The sequence below is a fragment of the Mustela nigripes genome, chromosome 18 (assembly GCF_022355385.1).
Source record: "Mustela nigripes isolate SB6536 chromosome 18, MUSNIG.SB6536, whole genome shotgun sequence".
Taxonomy (NCBI): Eukaryota; Metazoa; Chordata; class Mammalia; order Carnivora; family Mustelidae; genus Mustela; species Mustela nigripes.
This window is the reverse complement of record NC_081574.1, coordinates 37,171,921-37,191,999: the sequence shown is the minus strand read 5'-3', so window position 1 is coordinate 37,191,999 and position 20,079 is coordinate 37,171,921. Positions and strand designations below refer to the sequence as shown.

The 20,079-nt window shown below is 52.6% G+C and overlaps 1 protein-coding gene across 15 annotated transcripts in view; it reads left to right on the top strand.

The window, feature by feature from the left end:
* The window catches only part of ANK1 (ankyrin 1), a 208,955-nt gene that overhangs the window by 142,554 nt on the left and 46,322 nt on the right, over positions 1-20,079 (top strand). For all 15 annotated transcript variants that reach the window (XR_009401161.1, XM_059384549.1, XM_059384547.1 and 12 more), the window contains exons 6-21: positions 572-757; positions 1,761-1,859; positions 2,324-2,422; positions 2,723-2,821; positions 4,871-5,068; positions 6,422-6,520; positions 6,947-7,045; positions 7,548-7,646; positions 8,708-8,905; positions 9,442-9,540; positions 9,969-10,067; positions 14,070-14,267; positions 16,476-16,574; positions 18,170-18,268; positions 18,486-18,584; positions 19,792-19,884. Coding sequence is in view for 14 of the 15 variants with exons in the window: in XM_059384549.1 (XP_059240532.1) it covers positions 572-757; positions 1,761-1,859; positions 2,324-2,422; positions 2,723-2,821; positions 4,871-5,068; positions 6,422-6,520; positions 6,947-7,045; positions 7,548-7,646; positions 8,708-8,905; positions 9,442-9,540; positions 9,969-10,067; positions 14,070-14,267; positions 16,476-16,574; positions 18,170-18,268; positions 18,486-18,584; positions 19,792-19,884 (1,962 nt within the window). In the remaining variant the exon portion in view is untranslated. The remainder of the gene's footprint in view (positions 1-571; positions 758-1,760; positions 1,860-2,323; positions 2,423-2,722; positions 2,822-4,870; positions 5,069-6,421; positions 6,521-6,946; positions 7,046-7,547; positions 7,647-8,707; positions 8,906-9,441; positions 9,541-9,968; positions 10,068-14,069; positions 14,268-16,475; positions 16,575-18,169; positions 18,269-18,485; positions 18,585-19,791; positions 19,885-20,079) is intronic.

Below are 20,079 nucleotides of genomic sequence, written 5' to 3'. Positions count from 1 at the left end.
GATGGAGCCCAAGCCTCTCTTGACGACTGACATTGTCACACTCAACAGTCACGTGACTTTCTGCTCATTCTTCTTCACCAGCCATGGGGTCCTGTGCTCCTCGGCACACAACCAAGGAGATTGATCAGGGTAGCTCACGATCCAGTCAGTCCTCAGTGCCTGGCGTAGTTTCTAGCATTTGCTAGGTGTTACTAACCCTCGTACGATGAAGAAAGGAATGAGCCTCCGCCATGTTGAAGGGTGACAGAGAGGATAGGCAGGGAAACAGAGGGCAGTAAAAAGCCCTCAGAGCACTCAGACTGGGAACAAGTTATAAAGGAAAACGAATGGCTCTGGGCTCTGGGAAATTGCGGAGGAAGAAAGTGCGTCCAAGAAAGGCTTTTGGGAGGAGGTAACATTGAAACGGAGCTTGACAGATGAAGAGGGCTCTGAATGGTAAGAGAGGCATTTCAGGCTGAGGTCCGTCCCAAGCAAGAGCCCTGAGGCAGGAAAGCGTGTGTTCTGCCTGGAGGACAGTGAGTGGGCGGGTGCTGTCAGAGCACATGGAGCTTTCCTCCTTTCCTGTGGCCAGGACGGCTTCACGCCTCTCGCGGTGGCTCTGCAGCAGGGCCATGAGAACGTGGTGGCCCACCTCATCAACTACGGCACGAAGGGGAAAGTGCGCCTACCCGCCCTACACATCGCGGCGCGCAACGATGACACACGGACGGCTGCGGTCCTGCTGCAGAATGACCCCAACCCAGACGTGCTTTCCAAGGTGAGGGCGGCTCAGCCCTGGGCTGCGGAGCCGCAAGGGTCACCCCTGGCCGTGCCCCGAGAATGCCCCATCACTGGGGACGGACCTAACCCAGCACACGGAGCACCACCAGCCCCCACCCTTGGCACCTTCGGGTTCCCGCTAGTGACCTGGAGGGGCCCCCATGGGCAGACCCACTTCAAACTCCCAGTGAACACCCAGGAAGAGGTACTCGGTGTGGAGCAGGAAAGGTTCGCGTCGCTCCTGGTCACCCGGAAAAGTATCCGGGGCAGGCTGGAGTGAAACTGGCCAGAGTGGAACTTTAAGGGCTGGCAGGTGGTGTTCTAGAATTTAACCCCCCCCTTTTCCTGGTGGATCCCTGGTGGAGGAGGGGAGGTGTCCCTACATGAAGAGATGAGAATGGGGAGGGCTACCTAGGGGCCTAGACCTGCGCTCTCTGATGTTTTGAGGCACGGCTGATCTGTTGTCTGTAAGTTTGGGCTCTAATGGGAATGGATCACCTGAGCTAGTCACATGGTCCCTTCAGCCCCCGGTCACTGGGTTTTGTCTAGAAGGCTGCTGACTGGATCAGGCATGCTCTCAGGTTTATGGGACAGAATGATGACAATGACCTGCCAACGGGTCAAAAGGGCCACCTTTGGCCAGCCAGCTGAGTCACCACTCCCTTTTAGGGGACTGAAGCCATCTCTAGAGTGAAGATCATGGCCCCCGTAACACTTTTCATTCGTTCATTAACATTTCTTCATAAGTAGCCATTCACGTGAGTGGGCCCTGCTGAGTTTAAGGTAATGCTAGTCCGTGGTTTGTCCACGGGAACTGTAAAACAAAGAACGGGGGGCCCTCCGAGGTGGCACCCAGCCTTGAATATGACTTGCCACAAGGCAAACCTTTCCACCTCTGGCGCTCGGGCCCTGCCGACATTTCCAGAAGCCCTGTCCTTATTCTGAGGTGGAAATGGCAGAGCATGACTTGTGACAAGTTGTCCCTCTCTGTTGTGCCCCAGACGGGATTCACCCCCCTCCACATCGCAGCTCACTACGAGAACCTCAACGTGGCCCAGTTGCTCCTCAACAGGGGTGCCAGCGTCAACTTCACGCCCCAGGTAAGTCTCCCCAGCAGGCCCTGCGCTTGGTCCAGGGCTCTGGGCTTGTCAGCCCCTCACTGTGACACCCCAGGTTTCCTCCTCATGGCGCGAGTGTCCCCAGGTGAGACAGCCCTGGTGTCTCTTAAGCTCCTCCTTGGTTTGTGTCTGATCGTCAGCTCGTCAGTTTCCATTGGTCCGTTCTCGAGGAAGGCTGGAGGGCAGGGCTTTTTTTCAGTTTGTTGTGATGACAGGGCTTGGGAGACAGGGCTTGACCAGACTGCGGCGATCGACAAGGATGCCGTCATGTCCTTATAGGTTTTGAGATCATTCCTAGGCGAGAAGCATCCTACCAGTAGGCTGAAAGTGCCTTCTTGCATTGCTGCCACCATAGGGCTGGGGGGACATGGGCATGGGGTGCAGAGCCACTGCCCTGGAAAGGAGGACGTCACAGCCTGACTGGTTCCTGTTCCTCCCCCTTCCAGAACGGCATCACGCCACTGCACATCGCCTCCCGCAGGGGGAATGTGATCATGGTGCGGCTCCTGCTGGACCGGGGAGCCCAGATAGAAACAAGGACCAAGGTGGGTGCCAGTGAGCTCCGTGGAAGGCCGGGGGGAGGGAGTTCTGCCTTCCAGAGTCTCCCCAGTTCTGTGATGGCCCACTGGTGACCTCTCTGTGGCCAGCGAATGGTGGCCTCTTGAAACAGCCGTGGCGGGAGCCAAGAGGCAACAGGAGACACAATGGGCTGTATTGGAGCCGAGCTGGTCCTGAAGGAAGCATCCGAGCTTCTTGTGGCTACAGCTGTACTGGAGGCAGTCTTCTGTGCAGTGGCTCTGATAGGTGCCTTCGGGGCTTTCTCTTTTGGACTCTATCTTTTAAAGGATGAATTGACACCTCTCCACTGTGCAGCTCGGAATGGGCACGTGCGAATCTCAGAGATCCTGCTGGACCACGGGGCACCCATCCAAGCCAAAACCAAGGTTCGTGCTTCCCTTCCGTGAGGAGCGTCCTTTTGGCAGGTCTCCAGGTCAGGCCCACCCAGGATCAAACTCCATCTCTAGAAAACAAAGATGCTAATACTACTAACTGAGCCAGTGTGTTGTATACCCCAATGCCTGTCCCACGGGAGACACTCAGTATACCTCTAATCATTAGTCAGATCGGGCATGGCCCTCTTTTTCTCTAAAGGGCTGTACAGTCAATATTTTTAGACTCTGCAAGCCATGATCTCCATTGCAACAATTTACCTCTGCCATTGTAGTAGGAGGGCAGCCATGGATAATGTGCAAACTAGCAGTCCTCTTCCAATAAAACTTTATTTACAAATACAGTCAGCGGGCCATCCTTCCCTGAGCATTGGGAAGTATGGCATGACCTTTGTGTCAGTCTCTGAGTGGCGGCTAATGCTTAGCTTGCTTGGGCTGGGGTAGCAAAGTGCCTCATGCTGGGTGGCTTGAACCACAGCAGCCCATCATCCCACCGTTCTAGAAGCTGGGAATCTGAGAGCAGGGTCAGCAGGCCTGGTACCTTCAGAGGTTGTGAGGGGGAATCTGTTCTTAGCCTCTCTCCTGGTGTCCAGTGGTTGCTGGCCATCTTTGGCACTGCTTTGGCATCACCCTGACCTCTGCCTCCCTGTCCACATGGTGTGGTTTCTGTGTCTGAGTGTGTGTGTCCAGATTTCCCCTTTCTAGGAGGACAGCACTCATATCGTATTCGGGCCCCCATGAAAGACCTCATCGTAACTAACGACATCTGCAGTGACCTGATTTCCAAATAACGTCACGTCCTGAGTACCTGGGGTTAGGACTTGAACATGTGAATTTTGAGATGACACAATTCAACCCGTAACACAGATACTAGCTGCCATGCAGCCTGGTTGTGTGTCTCCCTTGCTGAAAATCTTTTCTTGCTCCCTTTCTGAAAGCTAACATCCCAGTGCCTAAGCTCACAGATTGTCTTGATGCTGCTCCTGCCTCCCCGGAGCCCAGCTCCATGCCCCCATCAGGCGTGGTCCTCCTGCACCTCTAACTGCATAGGTAGAGCTCCTCAAGTTCCTGAAGGATCGCTGCCTCTGTGATCCAGTCCGCACTGCTCCCTTTGCTAAGAGATTCTTCCTTTTCTGTCTTCCTAGAGAAGTCCTTGCTCTGGGCTACCTCCTCCTGAAAGCCTTGCCTCCCCTTCCTCCCTCTTGGAAACTCTAGCCTCCAGTGGACCTCTGTGCTTTGATCTTGCCTTCCCTGCTGTTATAGCACGGAGTGGCAACAATGTATCTGTTTCCACCTCTTTTGCCTGTGGGTGCACAAGCTTCCTTCTGCCAGGGATTGTGTCTGTTTTCTTTTGTTTCTCCAGAGCTTAACCCATACCTGGTGCTCATTAATCACTTAGTAAATATTTGTTGGATTAATGTGTAAAGGATTCAGTGAAGAGTCTCCTTTGTTTTTAATGTTGGTTTTTTTTTGTTGTTGTTGTTTTAAGAGATTGCTACCTAAGGAAGAGTGAAAGTCCTTAATGAAGTTGTTCAAGTGATGTGTGTGTGTGTGTGTGTTAGGAGCACAGAACAGAGGGTTCTAGATCCAAGTTCTATGTTGCGGTCATTCGTTCATTCAAAAGCATATAAATGGAGAGCTTTGTGTGTCTCATGCTCGTATGGGGATTGTGGGGCCTATGAGAGACGGAAGGCACAGTCACTGATCTGAAGAGGCTGCTAAGTATGGAGACACGCACCTGACAAGTTCATTACAGACACAATTCACCAAATCCCTGAGGAGTGTCCGCGTGAGTGGGACAGAAAAAGAAAAACCCACAGAAGTCTCGGGTGGTCAGGGAAGGGTTCCTGGAAGAGGTCGGCCTGGCTGGAGCTGGCTTGGAGGATTTGATGAGGTGGAGAGTGTAATCAGAACCCGGCAGGAGCACCGGGGCCATGTGGAAACATTGCGTAGGGAAGAAGAAGGACGTGACGTTGGAATCATTGCTTTGAATTTCTGTGTTCATTTCCTTTGCTGCTTGCTTGTTTCTCCCTCTTCTCCCAGAACGGCTTATCCCCCATTCACATGGCGGCTCAGGGAGACCACCTTGACTGTGTCCGACTTCTATTGCAATACAACGCAGAGATAGATGACATCACCCTGGACCATCTGACCCCCCTCCACGTGGCAGCCCACTGCGGCCATCACAGAGTAGCCAAGGTCCTTTTGGATAAAGGAGCCAAACCAAATTCCAGAGCCCTGGTGAGTGGGAGGCTACTAGAGAAGGTGTCAGAGAGGCAAAGGCCAAGGGAAGCAGGACCAGAGCTGCATGGCTGAGCCTGGTGGGAAGGGCACGTGTCGGTGACTGGAGGTACCCCCGAGACTAGGGCCTGAAAGATGGTGGCACCGGCTAGGGCCTGGGGGACATGGCAGCACAGAGGCAGGATGGTAAACTTTCCACTCCCCATTCGGCACCCTGATGACAGACTGAGCTGGGGGGTAAGGGGTTGGGGGTGGGGATCAGGCCCAGGAGACCTCACTAAGAAGCAGTGTCCGTGGTATGTGTGTGGATTGGGGCGCCACTCCCTCTAGGCCAGCCTGGAATTGCAGTACAGTGATCCCTTCTAGGCTGCCTTTTTTATCTACTTTGTTGGCTGAATGACCTGGGCTGAGCTAAGCACCCTTCCCCTGCTCACAGGTGTCAAGTTTTCCTAGCTGGTATAGAAAGGAGTTCCCACCTAAAGCGAGCTCCCTCCTAGCACTGGGAGTCCTCTCCCTCTTGCCCCAGGCCAGGCGTTCCGAGAGCAGGGTCAGGGATCTGGTGGGGCCAGAGCTCTGCACAGACCATGGCCTTGACCGCCATCTCCTCTCTGCCCACTCCCACAGGGCAGACTTCAGAAGACAGGGGAGATTCCAGGTCTTGCAAGGGTGGCTCCTTCATTCAGAAAGCTTTCGCTGAGCTCTTGCCACACGCCAGGGATGATTCTGGGATAGCGGGGGCATTTCTCAGCCTCAGCGCTCTTGTCATTTTGGGTGTGATATGCCTGGTAGGACGTTTAGCAGCATCCTTGCCCCTCCTCCCCCAGGGTTGATCTCCTTCTCCGCTGGTGATGACAATCAGCAGTGTCTCCAGACATTGCCAGATGTCGTGGGGGGTGGGGGAGGGGTGCAACAAAATCCCCTCCCCCACTTGGGGAACCCCGGCCTGTGGGAGTAAAGCCCTCGGAAAAAACAGACAGAAACAAACAAAACTCCCAGCAGAGCTGCTATCCCGAAATCCACTTTACTAAAAATGATCCATGGTTTCAGGGGAAAGGAAACAGGATTTGCTTCACAAAAAATGCTCTTGATTGCCAGTTTCCCCCAAAGGAAACTGAAAACAGCAGGCCCTTTTTGCGCCTCCAAAAATATGATTAATTTAAAAAAAAAAAAAAGGATTTATGAACAACTTCTTCAGGAACATGCTTGGTGCAGAAAGTGGGAGCCGCCGGCCTCTCGGGTGACGGGCAGTAGCCGACCATCCAGGCAGGGGCAGCAGGCAGAGGCGGTTTGGGGGCCCCTCGGGCTCGTCTTGTAAGTTCCTACTTGTCTGTCTCCCTATGTGTGGGGCCACAGAATGGCTTCACCCCCTTACATATCGCCTGCAAGAAGAACCACATCCGTGTCATGGATCTGCTGCTGAAGACGGGGGCCTCCATTGACGCTGTTACTGAGGTAGGAGAACCCCACAGACGGGCAGAGGCTTCCTGCCCGTGGTCTTCCTCCAAGAGCTTTCTGGAGAGTTGTTCTTTTTAGCTATGCGGGACTGCAGGACTGCGTGTGTCCGTGCGTGCGAGTTCAGACTGCTTGAAGGAACACATTGGGTGACCGAGACAAGGGAACGTGTGTCAAGTTTCAGGGAGCTTTCCAAGATCAGATGCATGTTTTTGAGTTGCAAAGCAGACAGAATCACCCTGCAGTGATTTTTTTTTTTCCCCCTCCAGCCATTACCCTGAAAGCAAACCTATTTCATTGAACTCTCTTTGCTTGGAAAACCATTCTGGAGCCCCTAGAAACAAGAAAGTAGATTGATCTGGCTTTCTCTTCTTTGTAGGAGCAGGAAAGGCTCCTCTATTCTCATTCCTCTCTTGTGTGTTCCAGTCTGGCTTGACCCCTCTCCATGTGGCCTCCTTCATGGGGCACCTGCCCATCGTGAAGAACCTTCTACAGCGGGAAGCATCACCCAATGTCTCCAACGTGGTAAGCCCACAGGGAGAGCTCGGAGGGGAGATGAGCTACTGATCCTGAGATCACCTCTCTGGGGAGAGAGCTAGAATTCTCACAATAGGAGAGCCTTCAGGTTTGGGGAGAATATGTGTAGGTCTTGAGCCGTTCCCAGTTAAATTTGTCACACTTCTGTCAGTCCTAGGAGTTTTCTTTTAGACAATAATTTGGGAACTTCTGTAAGTGTTTCTGGGAAAGCATTTACAGTATTTAACATTCATCAGCTCTGAGGTTTGCTTTTAAAGTATACCTAGAACACACACGCGTGCAAGCACACACACACACACACACACACACACACACACACCACACACCAAGTGTCAGCAAGCTAAAGGCTAAAGTAGCTGCTTGTTGGAACAACTCCACCTCTTGGACGAAAACCCAACAAGTTACCCCACATTGGCACTTTGGAACTCCGTGTGTATCTTTTTGGAAACTCGGCATGGGTTAACATTTCTTTAATTCTGTGGTTTTACAGAAAGTAGAGACCCCGCTGCACATGGCAGCCAGAGCAGGACACACAGAAGTAGCCAAATACTTGCTCCAGAATAAAGCCAAAGTCAATGCCAAGGCCAAGGTGAGTTCTGGAGATGGGAAGGATCCTGGGATATAAGCAATTCGAGGGCAGTGAGGAGAAATCCTTCCGTATTAGAGGCCTGTGGCACAAAGGTTCCTCGCCATGGCCACGGGGGTTATCCTGAATGCTCAGGTTCTGCTTTGCAGGGGTTCTGAGAAGGCCGGGGGTATGTCTGCATCAGAGCTGTCCTGTTCGTTAGGGTAATGAAAGCCCAAAGAGCATGGGCGGCCTGCAGCATTTAGGGCGGCCTGCAGCATTTCATGGCCGTCACAGTCATGGTATAAAAAGAGAAGCAAATTTTGGAGAAAATGTTACCACTGAAAACCAGTCAGGAATTACTTGCTCTAAAAAATGGAAGATGCCCCCTTGTTGGAAAAATATTCTCCAGGGATTGGGCGAGTGAGCAGTGAGAATTGCTACTGAATTTGCAAGGCGATTGGCTTTGACCGAGATTGGGTTTTCTACTCTTCCCGTGACAGAGGCTCTGTTTAGAGTTAGAACCATGGTTTGTGTCTGGGCCGCGCACAGGGCCCTCGGCACAGAGACCTTAGCCTCGAACCCCTTCAGCATCAGGGGAGGAGGAGGAGCAAGGGTGGGAAGAAAACGTCACCTCTCCCCTTTAGCGGTTCAGGCTCCCACGGCCCTGTTCAAGCAGAAAGGCCAGTATCCTCTCCCATGTGACTTGGGACACAGGACGAGTGCCTGTGACACTGTATGAAGCATTTAAATACACTGCCTGCTTGATCCTAACCAGAGCCCTGAGAGGTAGATTACTGTTCCCATTTTACAAATGGAAAGGCTGAGCCTTGAGGCCGTTCAATAGAAATAACCGCCAACTTGTAAGAGTACAAGTTAGCAGAGTAGTTGGGAGGATTAAATGAGAGAGCGTATCTGTTTCTGTAACTCAAACGCCTGATTTGAATCCCAGCTCTTCATCTTCCTAGCTGCGTGACCTTGAGAAAGTCACGTACCCTTTCCGGGCCTCACCCTCCTTCTTTGTAAAGTGACTGGATTAAGAAACCTTAGTATTCCCTGTTCTTTGTTTTCCCTTTGGGTTCCAGGATGACCAGACCCCGCTTTACTGCGCGGCTCGCATCGGTCACGTAAACATGGTGAAGCTTCTGCTAGAAAATAACGCCAATCCCAACCTGGCCACCACTGCCGGGCACACTCCCCTGCACGTCGCAGCCCGGGAGGGCCATGTGGAGACGGCCCTGGCCCTTCTGGAAAAGGAAGCATCCCAGGCATGCATGACCAAGGTACAGCCTCCTTCCTCCGGTGCCCGAGAGCCAACTGGCTAGTCACCGCTGGGCCTGGGGTGTGGGACGGGCGTTCCGGCCTGGTTCTCCTGATGCTGAAAGCAGCTGGGAGGACCAGCACCCCTAGACTGGCCACCATCTGTGAGCCCAGTGGGCTGTCCTTCCCTAGAAAGTTGGTAAAACTGTCATTTCTCATCTACCCAACAAGTCTTCATCCCTTTATCATGGGCCAGCTTTTAGCTCTAGACAAATCAGGTTCCAGAATATGAGAAGGACTCAGCCCTTGGCCTCCACTAGCTCGCAGTGGAGGTGGTTTTACAGGTCATCACTAGCCATGCAGGTGGTAGGTGGGAGAGGAAATCTGCTGATTTCTGGGGCCTTGGCCTCGGGGAGAGATTGGGATGGCCTTTACGTGCTTGGTGTCCCCCTGCCGGTGAGGGTGGCATGTCTCCTTTACCACGGGCTCTTGCTCTCTGCGGGGACAGCTTTCTCGCCCCCCCCCCACCCCCGTTCTGACGGCCTGTGTTTCTCCTCAGAAAGGATTTACCCCTCTCCATGTGGCGGCTAAGTATGGGAAGGTTAGAGTGGCCGAGCTGCTGCTGGAGCGGGACGCACATCCCAACGCTGCCGGCAAAGTGAGTTTGAACTTCTCTCCCTCTCTCAGCGCTGAGGCCAGAGCAAAGGGTACACTCCACGGCTTGCGCCTCTTGTGTCCGTCTTCTGAATGGGCAGCCCTCTGGGGGGAAGGGGCCGTGGCAGGACTGTCTTTCTGACAAAGGTCTGGTGCTCTTAGAAAAGCCTGGTGGCCTTCTCTGAGCTGGGGTAGGGGTGCTGCTGCTACCCCCCCCCAACCCCTGCAGAACAATGCGGGGGCCCCCAGGTCTGGCAGGGTATGCTCTTGAGTGACTTCAGATAGAGGCTGGGTTTGGAAGGACTTCTAACCAGATCGTATGATGTATAAAAGAATATATACAGAGCCCGAGACGGTGCTGCTGATAACCGAAGGGAACGTGGAAAAGCCAGCTGAGTGAACGCTATTGTCTCTGTGGTCTTGTCCCTGCAGAATGGCTTGACTCCCCTGCACGTGGCCGTCCATCACAACCACCTGGACATCGTCCGGCTGCTGCTTCCCCGGGGCGGCTCCCCGCACAGCCCGGCTTGGGTAAGGCTGGCCCTAGTCCACACGCCGGGGGCTCCAGCCCCAGACCTGCTCTGAGCCTGGGGCCCCTGCAGGGCAGGTCCCCGCAGCTGCCCCCATTGGGAATGGCTGTTCCAGGAGCGGCTGGAGGGCTTTCATGTTTTGCTTGTATTTCTACCTCTGAGATCTTGCCTCCTTCCCACAAACGTTACCTGCAGTAACTGCTGCTATTTGGAGATGGGGAGCGAGGTGGGACGTGGGTAACACTTCTCAGCAGCAGGTTACCTCACAGAGGTGGGATTCGTGTGACACAACATTTGGGTTCCCCAAACCACAGCATGTGAGCCGAGCTCTGTCAGCCGAGTCCTGGCAGCTGGCTGTCCAAGGTCAGCGTGTCCAGACACCTCCGGGGCTGGCAGGCCCTGCTGTCAGGTTCGGACTCCATTTGGTGCTGGCAGCACAATGGCCCCAGTCTGAGAAGTAGCCAGGGGGAACCTGCCAGAGCCTTGAAGCAGGGGGGCCTGTTTCAAGTGGGAATAGTCACCCCCAAATGCATTTCCTGTATGAGTTCAGACTTGGAAATCGAGGTGTTTTTGTAACAAGGCACACCCACGTATATATGACCTGGTGGACCTGAGGCTGGTGTGCTCGCCCCTGAAGGACGCTGCCCTGGGGAGCAGGTTCATTGCCTCTCAGGGGAACCAAGTAAAGGGAGTTGACTGGGCTTGCTTATGGAAGATCAGACTTGCAGTGGGTGGGGCGGGGGGGGCTAGTACTAGGTGAAGGGATAAAGCTGGACGTGGGGATCATTTGGGGGGACAGGCTGCCCTGTGTGGGACCAGAGAGCGGGCGGAGTTAGTCTGGGAGGGGTGGGGGCTGATAGCCAGCAGGGGAGGAAGGGGGAGGGGAGAAGGCAGAACTCAGACACTATGATCCCTGCCCTTGCTTGGGGAGCTCCCTACAGGGCAGCCAAGACTCAGAAGACCAGCAGGGAGAGCACACCCCAGCGCTCAGCCTTGTGGCAGGGGGAGCCTGGGGCGGGGGAGGGGGGATGGGGGGGTTGGTGTGTGATGACAGCTGACACGTGCTGACTTCAGTGGGAACACAGCCCAAGTCAGGGGGGAAATCAGCTCGGGCGTTCAGTTTGTCTTCCCTCCTCAGAACGGATGCTCATCTGAATTTTCCAGCATCACTCTGCCGGAGACACAGCGTCTCCCAGACACCTCTGTCTCCTTGGGCTCCTGTCCCCACGGTTGTAGCAAGCCCACGTCACTGTGTAGACAGAGCACGCGGCCCTGCTAAGATGTGGCTTACTCCTGCCTCTAAAAATAAAGAGCCGGACTCCCCGCCTCCGCACTCCCCTCCTTATATAAAAGAAACTGGAGCCAGGTTCATGGTATTTAAAGAGAACCTTCTCCGAGTACAAACCTTGTACAGATGGGGTTTGTTTCCATGGCAAAAAATAGTTTCCCAAGGAGTCTGGCAATTTTGTAGAATTTCACATGCAAATCTCTGTGCACCCAAACCAAACCCTCCCCCTTCTAATTTTGATGCTAATGTTTTAACATTTAGGCAGATTTCTTTCCAGCATGTATGCTTCAGGATGAGCTCATTTCCTTGGGGAAGTAGACCTTTTCAGGGCACACAGCTCTCCCTAACCTCTCTGCCCAGACACCCCTTGTCCTTGTCACCTACAGAAGGTCATTCATTCCCTTTAATCCTGCTTTTTGGGAAGTGCAGAGGGGGTAGTCTCTGTTCTGAGACTGCCAGCTGCTTCTGTATGTCAGTTTAACCCAGGGTCACCTTGCCAGGACTGGGTGCTGCTTTTGCCAGTGCGGACGCCCACAGCTGCCCAAGGGACCTGGACGGCTGATTATGCTGCCGTGAGGTTCCTGCCACTTGCTCCAGGTCCTCCCTTTGTCAAAACAGGTCTGAATAACCGTTGCTTTCGTGCTGTGGATGCTTGCTACAGACTGGGCACCGGCTAGAGCTTCAGCTACCCCTGCCCCCAGTTCCTCCTGTGGACAGCACTGAGAAGCAGGCGTTTGCTGATGCTTCCCTTACAGAGAGAGTGACCTCCTTTTGGGGAGGGCTCCAAATCTCAGGTTCCAGCCAGCCAGCCACACCTCTTTCTTTGCTCTCTGTTGATACAACCCAAACATTATTTTATGGAGTGAACATTAGAAACAAAATGTTGATCTCGTTATGGGAACACAGCTGAAAAAGAATGTATTCTCATTTTTTTTTTTAAAAAAAGAACACTCGAATGAGGTTACATAATTATTCAAAGGAAATTATTTTTTTTTATTCAATTTAATTCTTGGGGTAAATTAACAACTTTCCATTTCCCCACGAAATCCACTTTTTGAGTGGCTCTTCCCCTGTCCTCTGATGCTATAAAGCTGAAATGTTCCTATACCATCAGACCCCTTTTTTCCTCTTTCCTATTCCCGATCAGTGATCCTGGAAGAATCAGAAACATTGGTTTGCACAGTCTGACAGAGGTTGGCGGGGAGGTTCCGTTCTCTGGGGTCATCTGGAGAATGCTGGCCAAGTTGGGGAAACCAGATGTCTTAGGTCATGTGCTCTGGGATTGGCCGGCATGTGTTTTGAAAGTCGTGGGTCCTGCTCAGAGGTCCTCAGGCCTGGCCTCTCTTCTAGGCCTGAATGTTAGCAGCGGCCAAAATGTGGTCCCTGGTTCAGGAGCCTCAGCCTCCCCTGGAAACTTGTGAGAAATGCAGAATTTGGGGCCTCCCTAGATCTTCTGAGTCAGAATCTATGTTTGAGCAAGATCTCAAGTGTGTTGTGTCCACATTGTGGTTTGAGAAGCACTCTTCCCGCCGAAAGAGCCTCAGCTCTGGGATCTGAAGGCCTGCGTGGGTTTCCTGTTGTTCATTTACTAGGTGACATTAAGTAAGGTACTTAACCTCCCCGAGAGTTGACCTCTTTAGCCACAAAATGAGATAATTAACAAAAATGCCTGCTTTTCCTGCTGTATGAGGAACCACGTAGGCAAAAGGGCTTTTCAACAGTGATGACCAAAGCAGCTTCATCTGTCTGCAGCAGGACGAGGAGCTTTCCCTGGAATGTAAACCCATGTACTGCTTCCTTCACTGGGAAAGTCTTCCTCCTGGGGCGGGGGGGCGGCTGAATAAACAGTATGTGGTGTCATAGTCATTTACTCTGGGCCAGGCTCCTTCATCTTGTCATGGCCTCGGACGTCTTGTAAACCAGTTCATGGCAAAACCATACACAGGTTTATTACTTTTATATTTTTATTTTGGAAGGCATCTTCACATAGACCATCCTATTTTATCCATCCAACAGCTGCAAGAAAAGAACAAGTCAGATGTCATTATCCGCTTTCAATGTCTTTTAAAAAGACAGAAGGATGTCTGGAGGTCCCTGGCTCTCCAGTCACCCAGCTAGTTAGCGCAGAAGGAGGGCTGATGCCAGAGTCTCGGGTTCCTTGCTGGGGATACCTGTCCTTAAACCAGCAGCCCCGGCCCACAAGCCCAGGGGGAGCCTGGGGCCTGTTGCACAGGGAGAGAAGAGGGCTCTGATCCTTTTTCTTCCTGAAATGTCTGGGGCAGGGTGCCCGGGTGCGGGGAGGGTGGGGAATGGTTCTTGCAGGCAAGAGCCTTTCATCGACTTGCCCAGACTTCCAGTTCTTCTCTGAGCTGCCTGCTCGAGTCCTAGCTTTTCTGGTAGCGGAGCACAACCTTCAGAGCAGTCTGCCGGAGCTTGAACACAGAAAACAGGGAGTGAGGGGAGGCCCAAGACATTTGCTGGCTGGGGGGGTGGTGTGGATTCCCTGAAAAGGGTCTCTGAATCAAAGGGATTTGGTTGGTTGGTTGGTTGACTTTAACTGCTCTCCTTGGTGACTCCAGCTCTGCTCCGCGGGTGTCCAGCCGGCCAAGAAGCTGGCCTTGCCCTCCCTCCGAGGAGGGGACATTTCAGGCGTGTGCTCATTCTTGTCTGCCCAGCATGCTTGTAACCTGCCTCCCGGTGCTGCTTCTGTTGCAGAATGGCTACACCCCTTTGCACATTGCGGCCAAGCAGAACCAGATGGAGGTGGCCCGCAGTCTGCTGCAGTATGGGGGGTCGGCGAACGCTGAGTCGGTGCAAGGCGTGACCCCCCTCCACCTGGCCGCCCAGGAGGGTCACGCGGAGATGGTGGCTCTGCTACTTTCGAAACAAGCCAATGGCAATCTGGGGAACAAGGTAAACACGGCTTCCCAGATTGACCCTGTCATCTCGGTAATGTCCTCGTAGTCGCTAACCAGATGTTCTCTCTGAATATTGAGCACCTACTGTGTGCTCACGTTCTGAGTTAAGTGGGATGTGTGTGTGTGTGCATAATCCTTTACAACAGGCCTGTGTAGGCTTTATCTCAGTTTTATAAATGAATAAACGGGGCCAGGAGGTTTGCTCACTCCCCAGGTTGCATGACTCCCAGACTACCTGATACTAGAGCCTTTTCAGAGAGATTGATTCAAGGGTCTGCAAAAAGATTACTGTTAAAATCCATAGTACACTTTCCCAGATAGAGGCCAGTGTCTACCTTCAGGAATATAGTAAGTAATCTGGAACTAAATATTCTTCATTTCTTTTTTGGGGGGTGGGTACTAAATATTCTTTTTCTGTGGGGGAATATTTTGAAGTGCCCACCCGTATGCTAAACTAGCAGTTCCCACCCCAGGGACTGTTGGTGGGGGAGTACGGGTCCTTCCAAGCCTGCGCACAGCATTTTGGGAGAACGGGGCGCACGAGCATTTTCCTAGATGAGCTCGTCCTCGTTTTTCTCAGCTTCTCAAAGGAATGTGAGACCCCAGAAAGACCAAAAATCACTTATTTTTTTAAAAGAATGGTTTTATTGAAATATAATTTATACACAATAAAATTCATCCTTTTGACCTGTCCTGTTCGGTGGTTTTTAACTTATTTCAGAATCAGGCCGTCATCACCACTATCTAGTTCCAGAACACTTTCATCGCCCCACAAAGAAGCCTCATTACCCGTTGGCAGCCACTCCCCATTTCCCCCAAACCCCTCAGTCCCCACCAAATGCTAATCTGCCACCTCTTTGAATTGGCCCATTCTGGACACTGCATATCATGAAACAATACGAGGAGACATTTCTTTAGATGATAAGGGAACGGTTTCAGAAGGCAGGCATTTTAAGGGTAAGCAGATCTGTTAAAACCCTGTAGATCCATCAGCTCTTTCTGCACAGGTTTGGACAGGCCACCCCCCAGAGGGAACTGTCAGGGCGGACCGTGACAATGGATTTCGTGCTAGGTTTCTTGCTTGCGCCATGCCGTTTCACACAGGTTCTGTGAGGAGCCGTGAGGGTGATGGCGATTCCCCACACTGGAGACGCCCTCACTCATCCTCACGCCACCTCACACGTGGCGAATTATCGTGTTATCCTAAGAGTCAGGCAGGGTGCCCAGAGACTTGTGACTGAGGTAGGACTCTTCCCTGCCACCCACCCGGCTGCTCAGGCCTCAGCTGGGGACAGCTCCTGCTCACAGGCCTCCGGGTGGCTGACAGGAACGTGCAGAAGGCCAAGGAGGGTGAGGAGGGCGAGGGGAGTCTCTGGAGAGGGGACGGGTCCTGCCCCTGCCTCTGACTGAAGAATATCATAGCTCTGTTTGCCTCATCGTGAGGGGAGTGTATTGAGCAGGGTGCAGGGGAGAGACATTCTGGTGTGAGTGTGCACGTACCGGGCCTTGTCTCTGGTGCATCTTTATCCTCCTGAGAAAGGTGTGTGAGAACTCCCAAGAATCTGGTGCTGTCAGGGTCGGCAGGATCACCCATTCTGTGACAGCGCGACGTGGGCTGTGAGGGGCTAGTCACATTTAAATGGCACATGGTGCTTTCCAGTGTGTTTTATCTGTGTTTTCTCACAGGGACCTTACAGGTCAGGGATAGCCTCTATTTTCGAGATAAGGAAAGCTGGGTCTGGAGCTCATCTCAAATCAGGGAAGTAGAGAATGTTATAAATGGAAAGTTCCGTAAAGTTTATCTAGTTCAGAGGTCAGCAGATGAGGGCCCATGGGCCAAAACCGGCCCATTACTTGTTGGTATAAATAAAGTTTTATCAGAACATAGCCGTGCCTGCTTTCCTGTTGGCCATAGCTGCTTTCTCGCTATTACTGGTAGAGTTGGGTAGTTGTGAGAGAGACCTAAGCTTAGAATACTGACCATCTGGCCCTCAGCAGAAAACGTTGCTGACCTCTAATTTAGCTAAACCGCCTCATTTTTAAGGATAAGGATATGTGGCCCAGAGCCAGAAGAGCTCCGTCCCAGGTCACACAGCTGTTTGGGGGCCACGGAGCCATGTTGGGGTCCTAGCCTCAGTGCTCTTACATGGTGGCCCGGGATCCTTTACTGAACACAAGGTGATGAACTTCTTTTTCTTTCCAGAGTGGACTCACCCCCCTCCATCTGGTAGCACAAGAAGGCCACGTTCCAGTGGCAGATGTGCTCATCAAACACGGTGTCACAGTGGACGCCACCACCCGGGTAAGGCAGCCAGCTCGTGCCTATGTCCCTGTGGGCTTGCCCTCTCTGACCCCCGCCCCCGTGCATGCTCCTCATCCTGCCTGGCGCCAGCCTCCCTCCCACATCAGGGGTGGCCCGTTCACAGAGCTTTGAGACCCCAAGGGCTCAGCAGCCCATTCTTCTCTGCCACTTCCCAGGGTGGTGGTGGGGGCTGGAGACACCGATCCCAGTGAGCTTATTTTCCGGTGGGGAACTCCGAAGTTTGCTTAGACCTTTGAACCTCTATAGTGAGAAACTAAAAGGAACATTTAATCATGATTCTTTGACCTATCCTACATGAACAGCAGGTCAAAATGTCAGGCTTGCGTGGATTCGCTTGGAAATTCAGCACCTTTTATTCCAGCAGTTAGTTAAATTAGGAGCTCGACTCTGTGTGAACCACTTCTTTGTGTGAGGAGCTCTGTGGGGCAGCTGAGGATAACAGAAAGCACAACACACAGTGGGGGGTGGGGACCCCGCCTGGAGGACCCTCAGTCCAGTGTGGAGGGGACAGTAAGAGTCTGGGAGGGACCGCGGGTCAACCATGTGATGCTGAAGTCTCTTTGAGAAAGATCTAGCAGCTCCTTGACTCCCAACTGTCTGCAGCTTCCCCAAAAATCTGCTTAAAACCCCACAACGTGCTGGATCTTAGAGGCTTTTGTGATCTTTTGGGGTCCTGCATGAGAGATCCAATACTGTCAGTTAGAATTGGGGATCCCAGGGTCTGTTTCAAGATGGTTTCTGGGATCTGGAACCAGCAACCTGGGGACACTTAGGACATAAGGGCTCAGGGAACATTGGCTTGTCTGCTCTTAGGGAAGCACCCAACCATTCAGCAAAACGGATTCCTTGAAAATGAGCTCCCTCGCAGCCTGGGCTCCAGTCAGTCAGTAAATACCCCGAAGCTGCTTGTTTCAGGCAATGACCAGTTCCTATAAATTCCATTCCATTACAACTCAGTAACTTGGACAGGCTTTGTGGGGTTTTCGGATAGCGGGATCTCACCTTTCTAGTGGAAATAAGTATGCTCTTGTCCGAGTCGGCAACAACCTCTGTGCGACCGTGTGTCCCCCCCGGCCCCCCTCCCCAGCGGACGGCCCGATGGCAGCTCTCTCCCTCTGGACTGATGTCCTCTGGCTCCTGTTACCTGTTGCTCCCCGGCTTTGCCTGCTGCCTCCTCACACCTCTTCTCTGTCTCTCCCTCTACACGCTGCCTTGGATTGTGGGCCCCACTTTTTCTCTCTATGCTCATTCTTGTCCAGGATTTCCACCTCACATGGACGTCTTCTCACCTAGACCTCCTCATGGGGCTCAGGGTCCGTTTTCCAGTTGCCTACTTGGCATCTACACTTGGCACTCCCAGGCATCTCAGACTTCATTTGTCTGAAACCAAGCCCTGTTCCTTCCCAGGCAGCACGGCTCGCACCTTGTGGCAGCTGCCAGCCTTCCAGTGGGCTTCCCTGGCCATCCTCCCCTTTAAGGAGCTGTTCTAAGGATGGCAGTAATGCCCAGCCACAGTGGCTCTGGGGACGCCCGGCAGCCCCCCTGCTCCCTCATCCTCACTGCTTGCTTTTCAGATGGGTTATACTCCACTCCACGTGGCCAGTCATTATGGAAATATCAAGCTGGTGAAGTTTCTGCTGCAGCACCAGGCAGACGTCAATGCCAAAACTAAGGTATGGGAACACTGGAAAGCCAACCTCTATACTTCTTAAGTGCCAAATTAGGTGCAGTCAGAGTTATTCTGGGTGTGCCTGGGGCTCTGCCACAACATTAAGCTTTGACCCGTGAGGCAGAAATAGGGAAAATCCTTGTTTTAGTGGGCTGCACCTGGAAGACAGCTCTGTAGTATGGGGGAAGTTCTTTCTCTCATAGTTAGTTTATCCTTTACAGCAAGGATACAGTCCTTTGCACCAGGCGGCCCAGCAAGGACATACAGACATTGTGACACTGCTTCTCAAAAATGGTGCTTCCCCAAACGAGGTCAGCTCGGTAAGTACACACCAATTTCCTCAGTTTGGAAAAACACTTTCACGGGCGGCCCTGGGAGACTCCTGTTAACCACAGAGGTTCAGCCTCGCCTTACTGCCCATCTGGGGCCTGGATGAGCTGAAGCGAACTGTAGGTTCTAGTGAACTGTGAGTTTTCTTTTTCTTTCTTTTTTTTTCTTTTTTTAATTTTATTTATTTGAGAGAGAGCATGAGTGGGGGGGAGGGGCAGAGAGAAGGAGAAGCAGACCTGAACTGAGAACCCCGAGATCATAACTTGAGCAGAAGGCAGACACTTAAGCAACTGAACCACCCAGGCATCCCTGTAAGGTATCCTTTGAAGTACCATTTACGTTTTACCTTAATGTCAACATTACCTTTGAAACTCTTCGCGTACTATGTGAAGCTGCTGTCAGTATAGTACGTGTGAGCACAACCAAACGTCTCGGGTGGGTTCCTGCTGTTTGGGGGCTTCAGGGTGGTCTTTGGTGTCACAATCATAGTTGAGTAAGGCTTCCTCAACCGACACCACGAAGGCTTTTCTAGATCTTCCCCATGGTCACTTCTAGCTCTGAAAGCGTATGGACCTTTGATTGGAAATCAAGAACTCAAAAGGAAAATAAAGCTTCAACATTAGTTTACTTCCACGCAGCTCTGTCTCTTCAAATCAGAGTGAAAATATTCCCCTCCCCTGTTTCTGGTGATTATGATTTCTGATTGGCCTGAACAGTTCACTGAAGTGTGTATGGGTTATTTTAACTATTTTAACACTCAGACACTGGCACCCAAAGAACCAGTGCTGGGAGCAGTGAGAAGCATTGCTCTTCATGTTCGTATTCCAGAATCTTCCAGAACTGCATATGGTGCCTTCTGGACCCATTCCTTCCGGATGGTTTGGTCCCCCCTTGGCAGTTCGGGGCAGGTCCTGGCAAGACATCCCCTGTTCTCATTTCAAAACTCCCACGCTCAGTGCTGATTTAAAGGATCACTTTTCTTTCTTCTGCACGGGTCTTTGCAAGCCTGGTTGCTAACACCTATCTGGGCTCACACACGCGCAGGGGCCTTGCTCTGGGCTCTGAGGCACACAGCACGTCCACCTAGACCCTTCCAACCGAGGAGAACGGGAGTGTGGTCTGTGCAAAAAGGGCAGGGCTTGCCCCCAGGAGTCCCTTCCTTGTCTGATCCCGCCCTCTCTCTGTTGTCTTCCCCAGAATGGAACCACACCTCTGGCAATAGCCAAGCGCTTGGGCTACATATCTGTCACCGACGTGCTCAAGGTTGTCACGGATGAGCCCAGTTTTGTGGTATGTCAGCATCTCCACTGCACCCGCACCGCTCCCCCGGACACACGCGGCCTGACCGACAGGGCGCCCGCGTGGGTTATTCCCAGAAGGGGGAAGAGGAGCGCATTCTGGGGACAGGGCAGGAAGCCCCAGGCCAGCGTGGGGCGGGGACGGGGCAAGTGTTCTCCATCACGCGGGCTTGTGCTGCCACCTAGT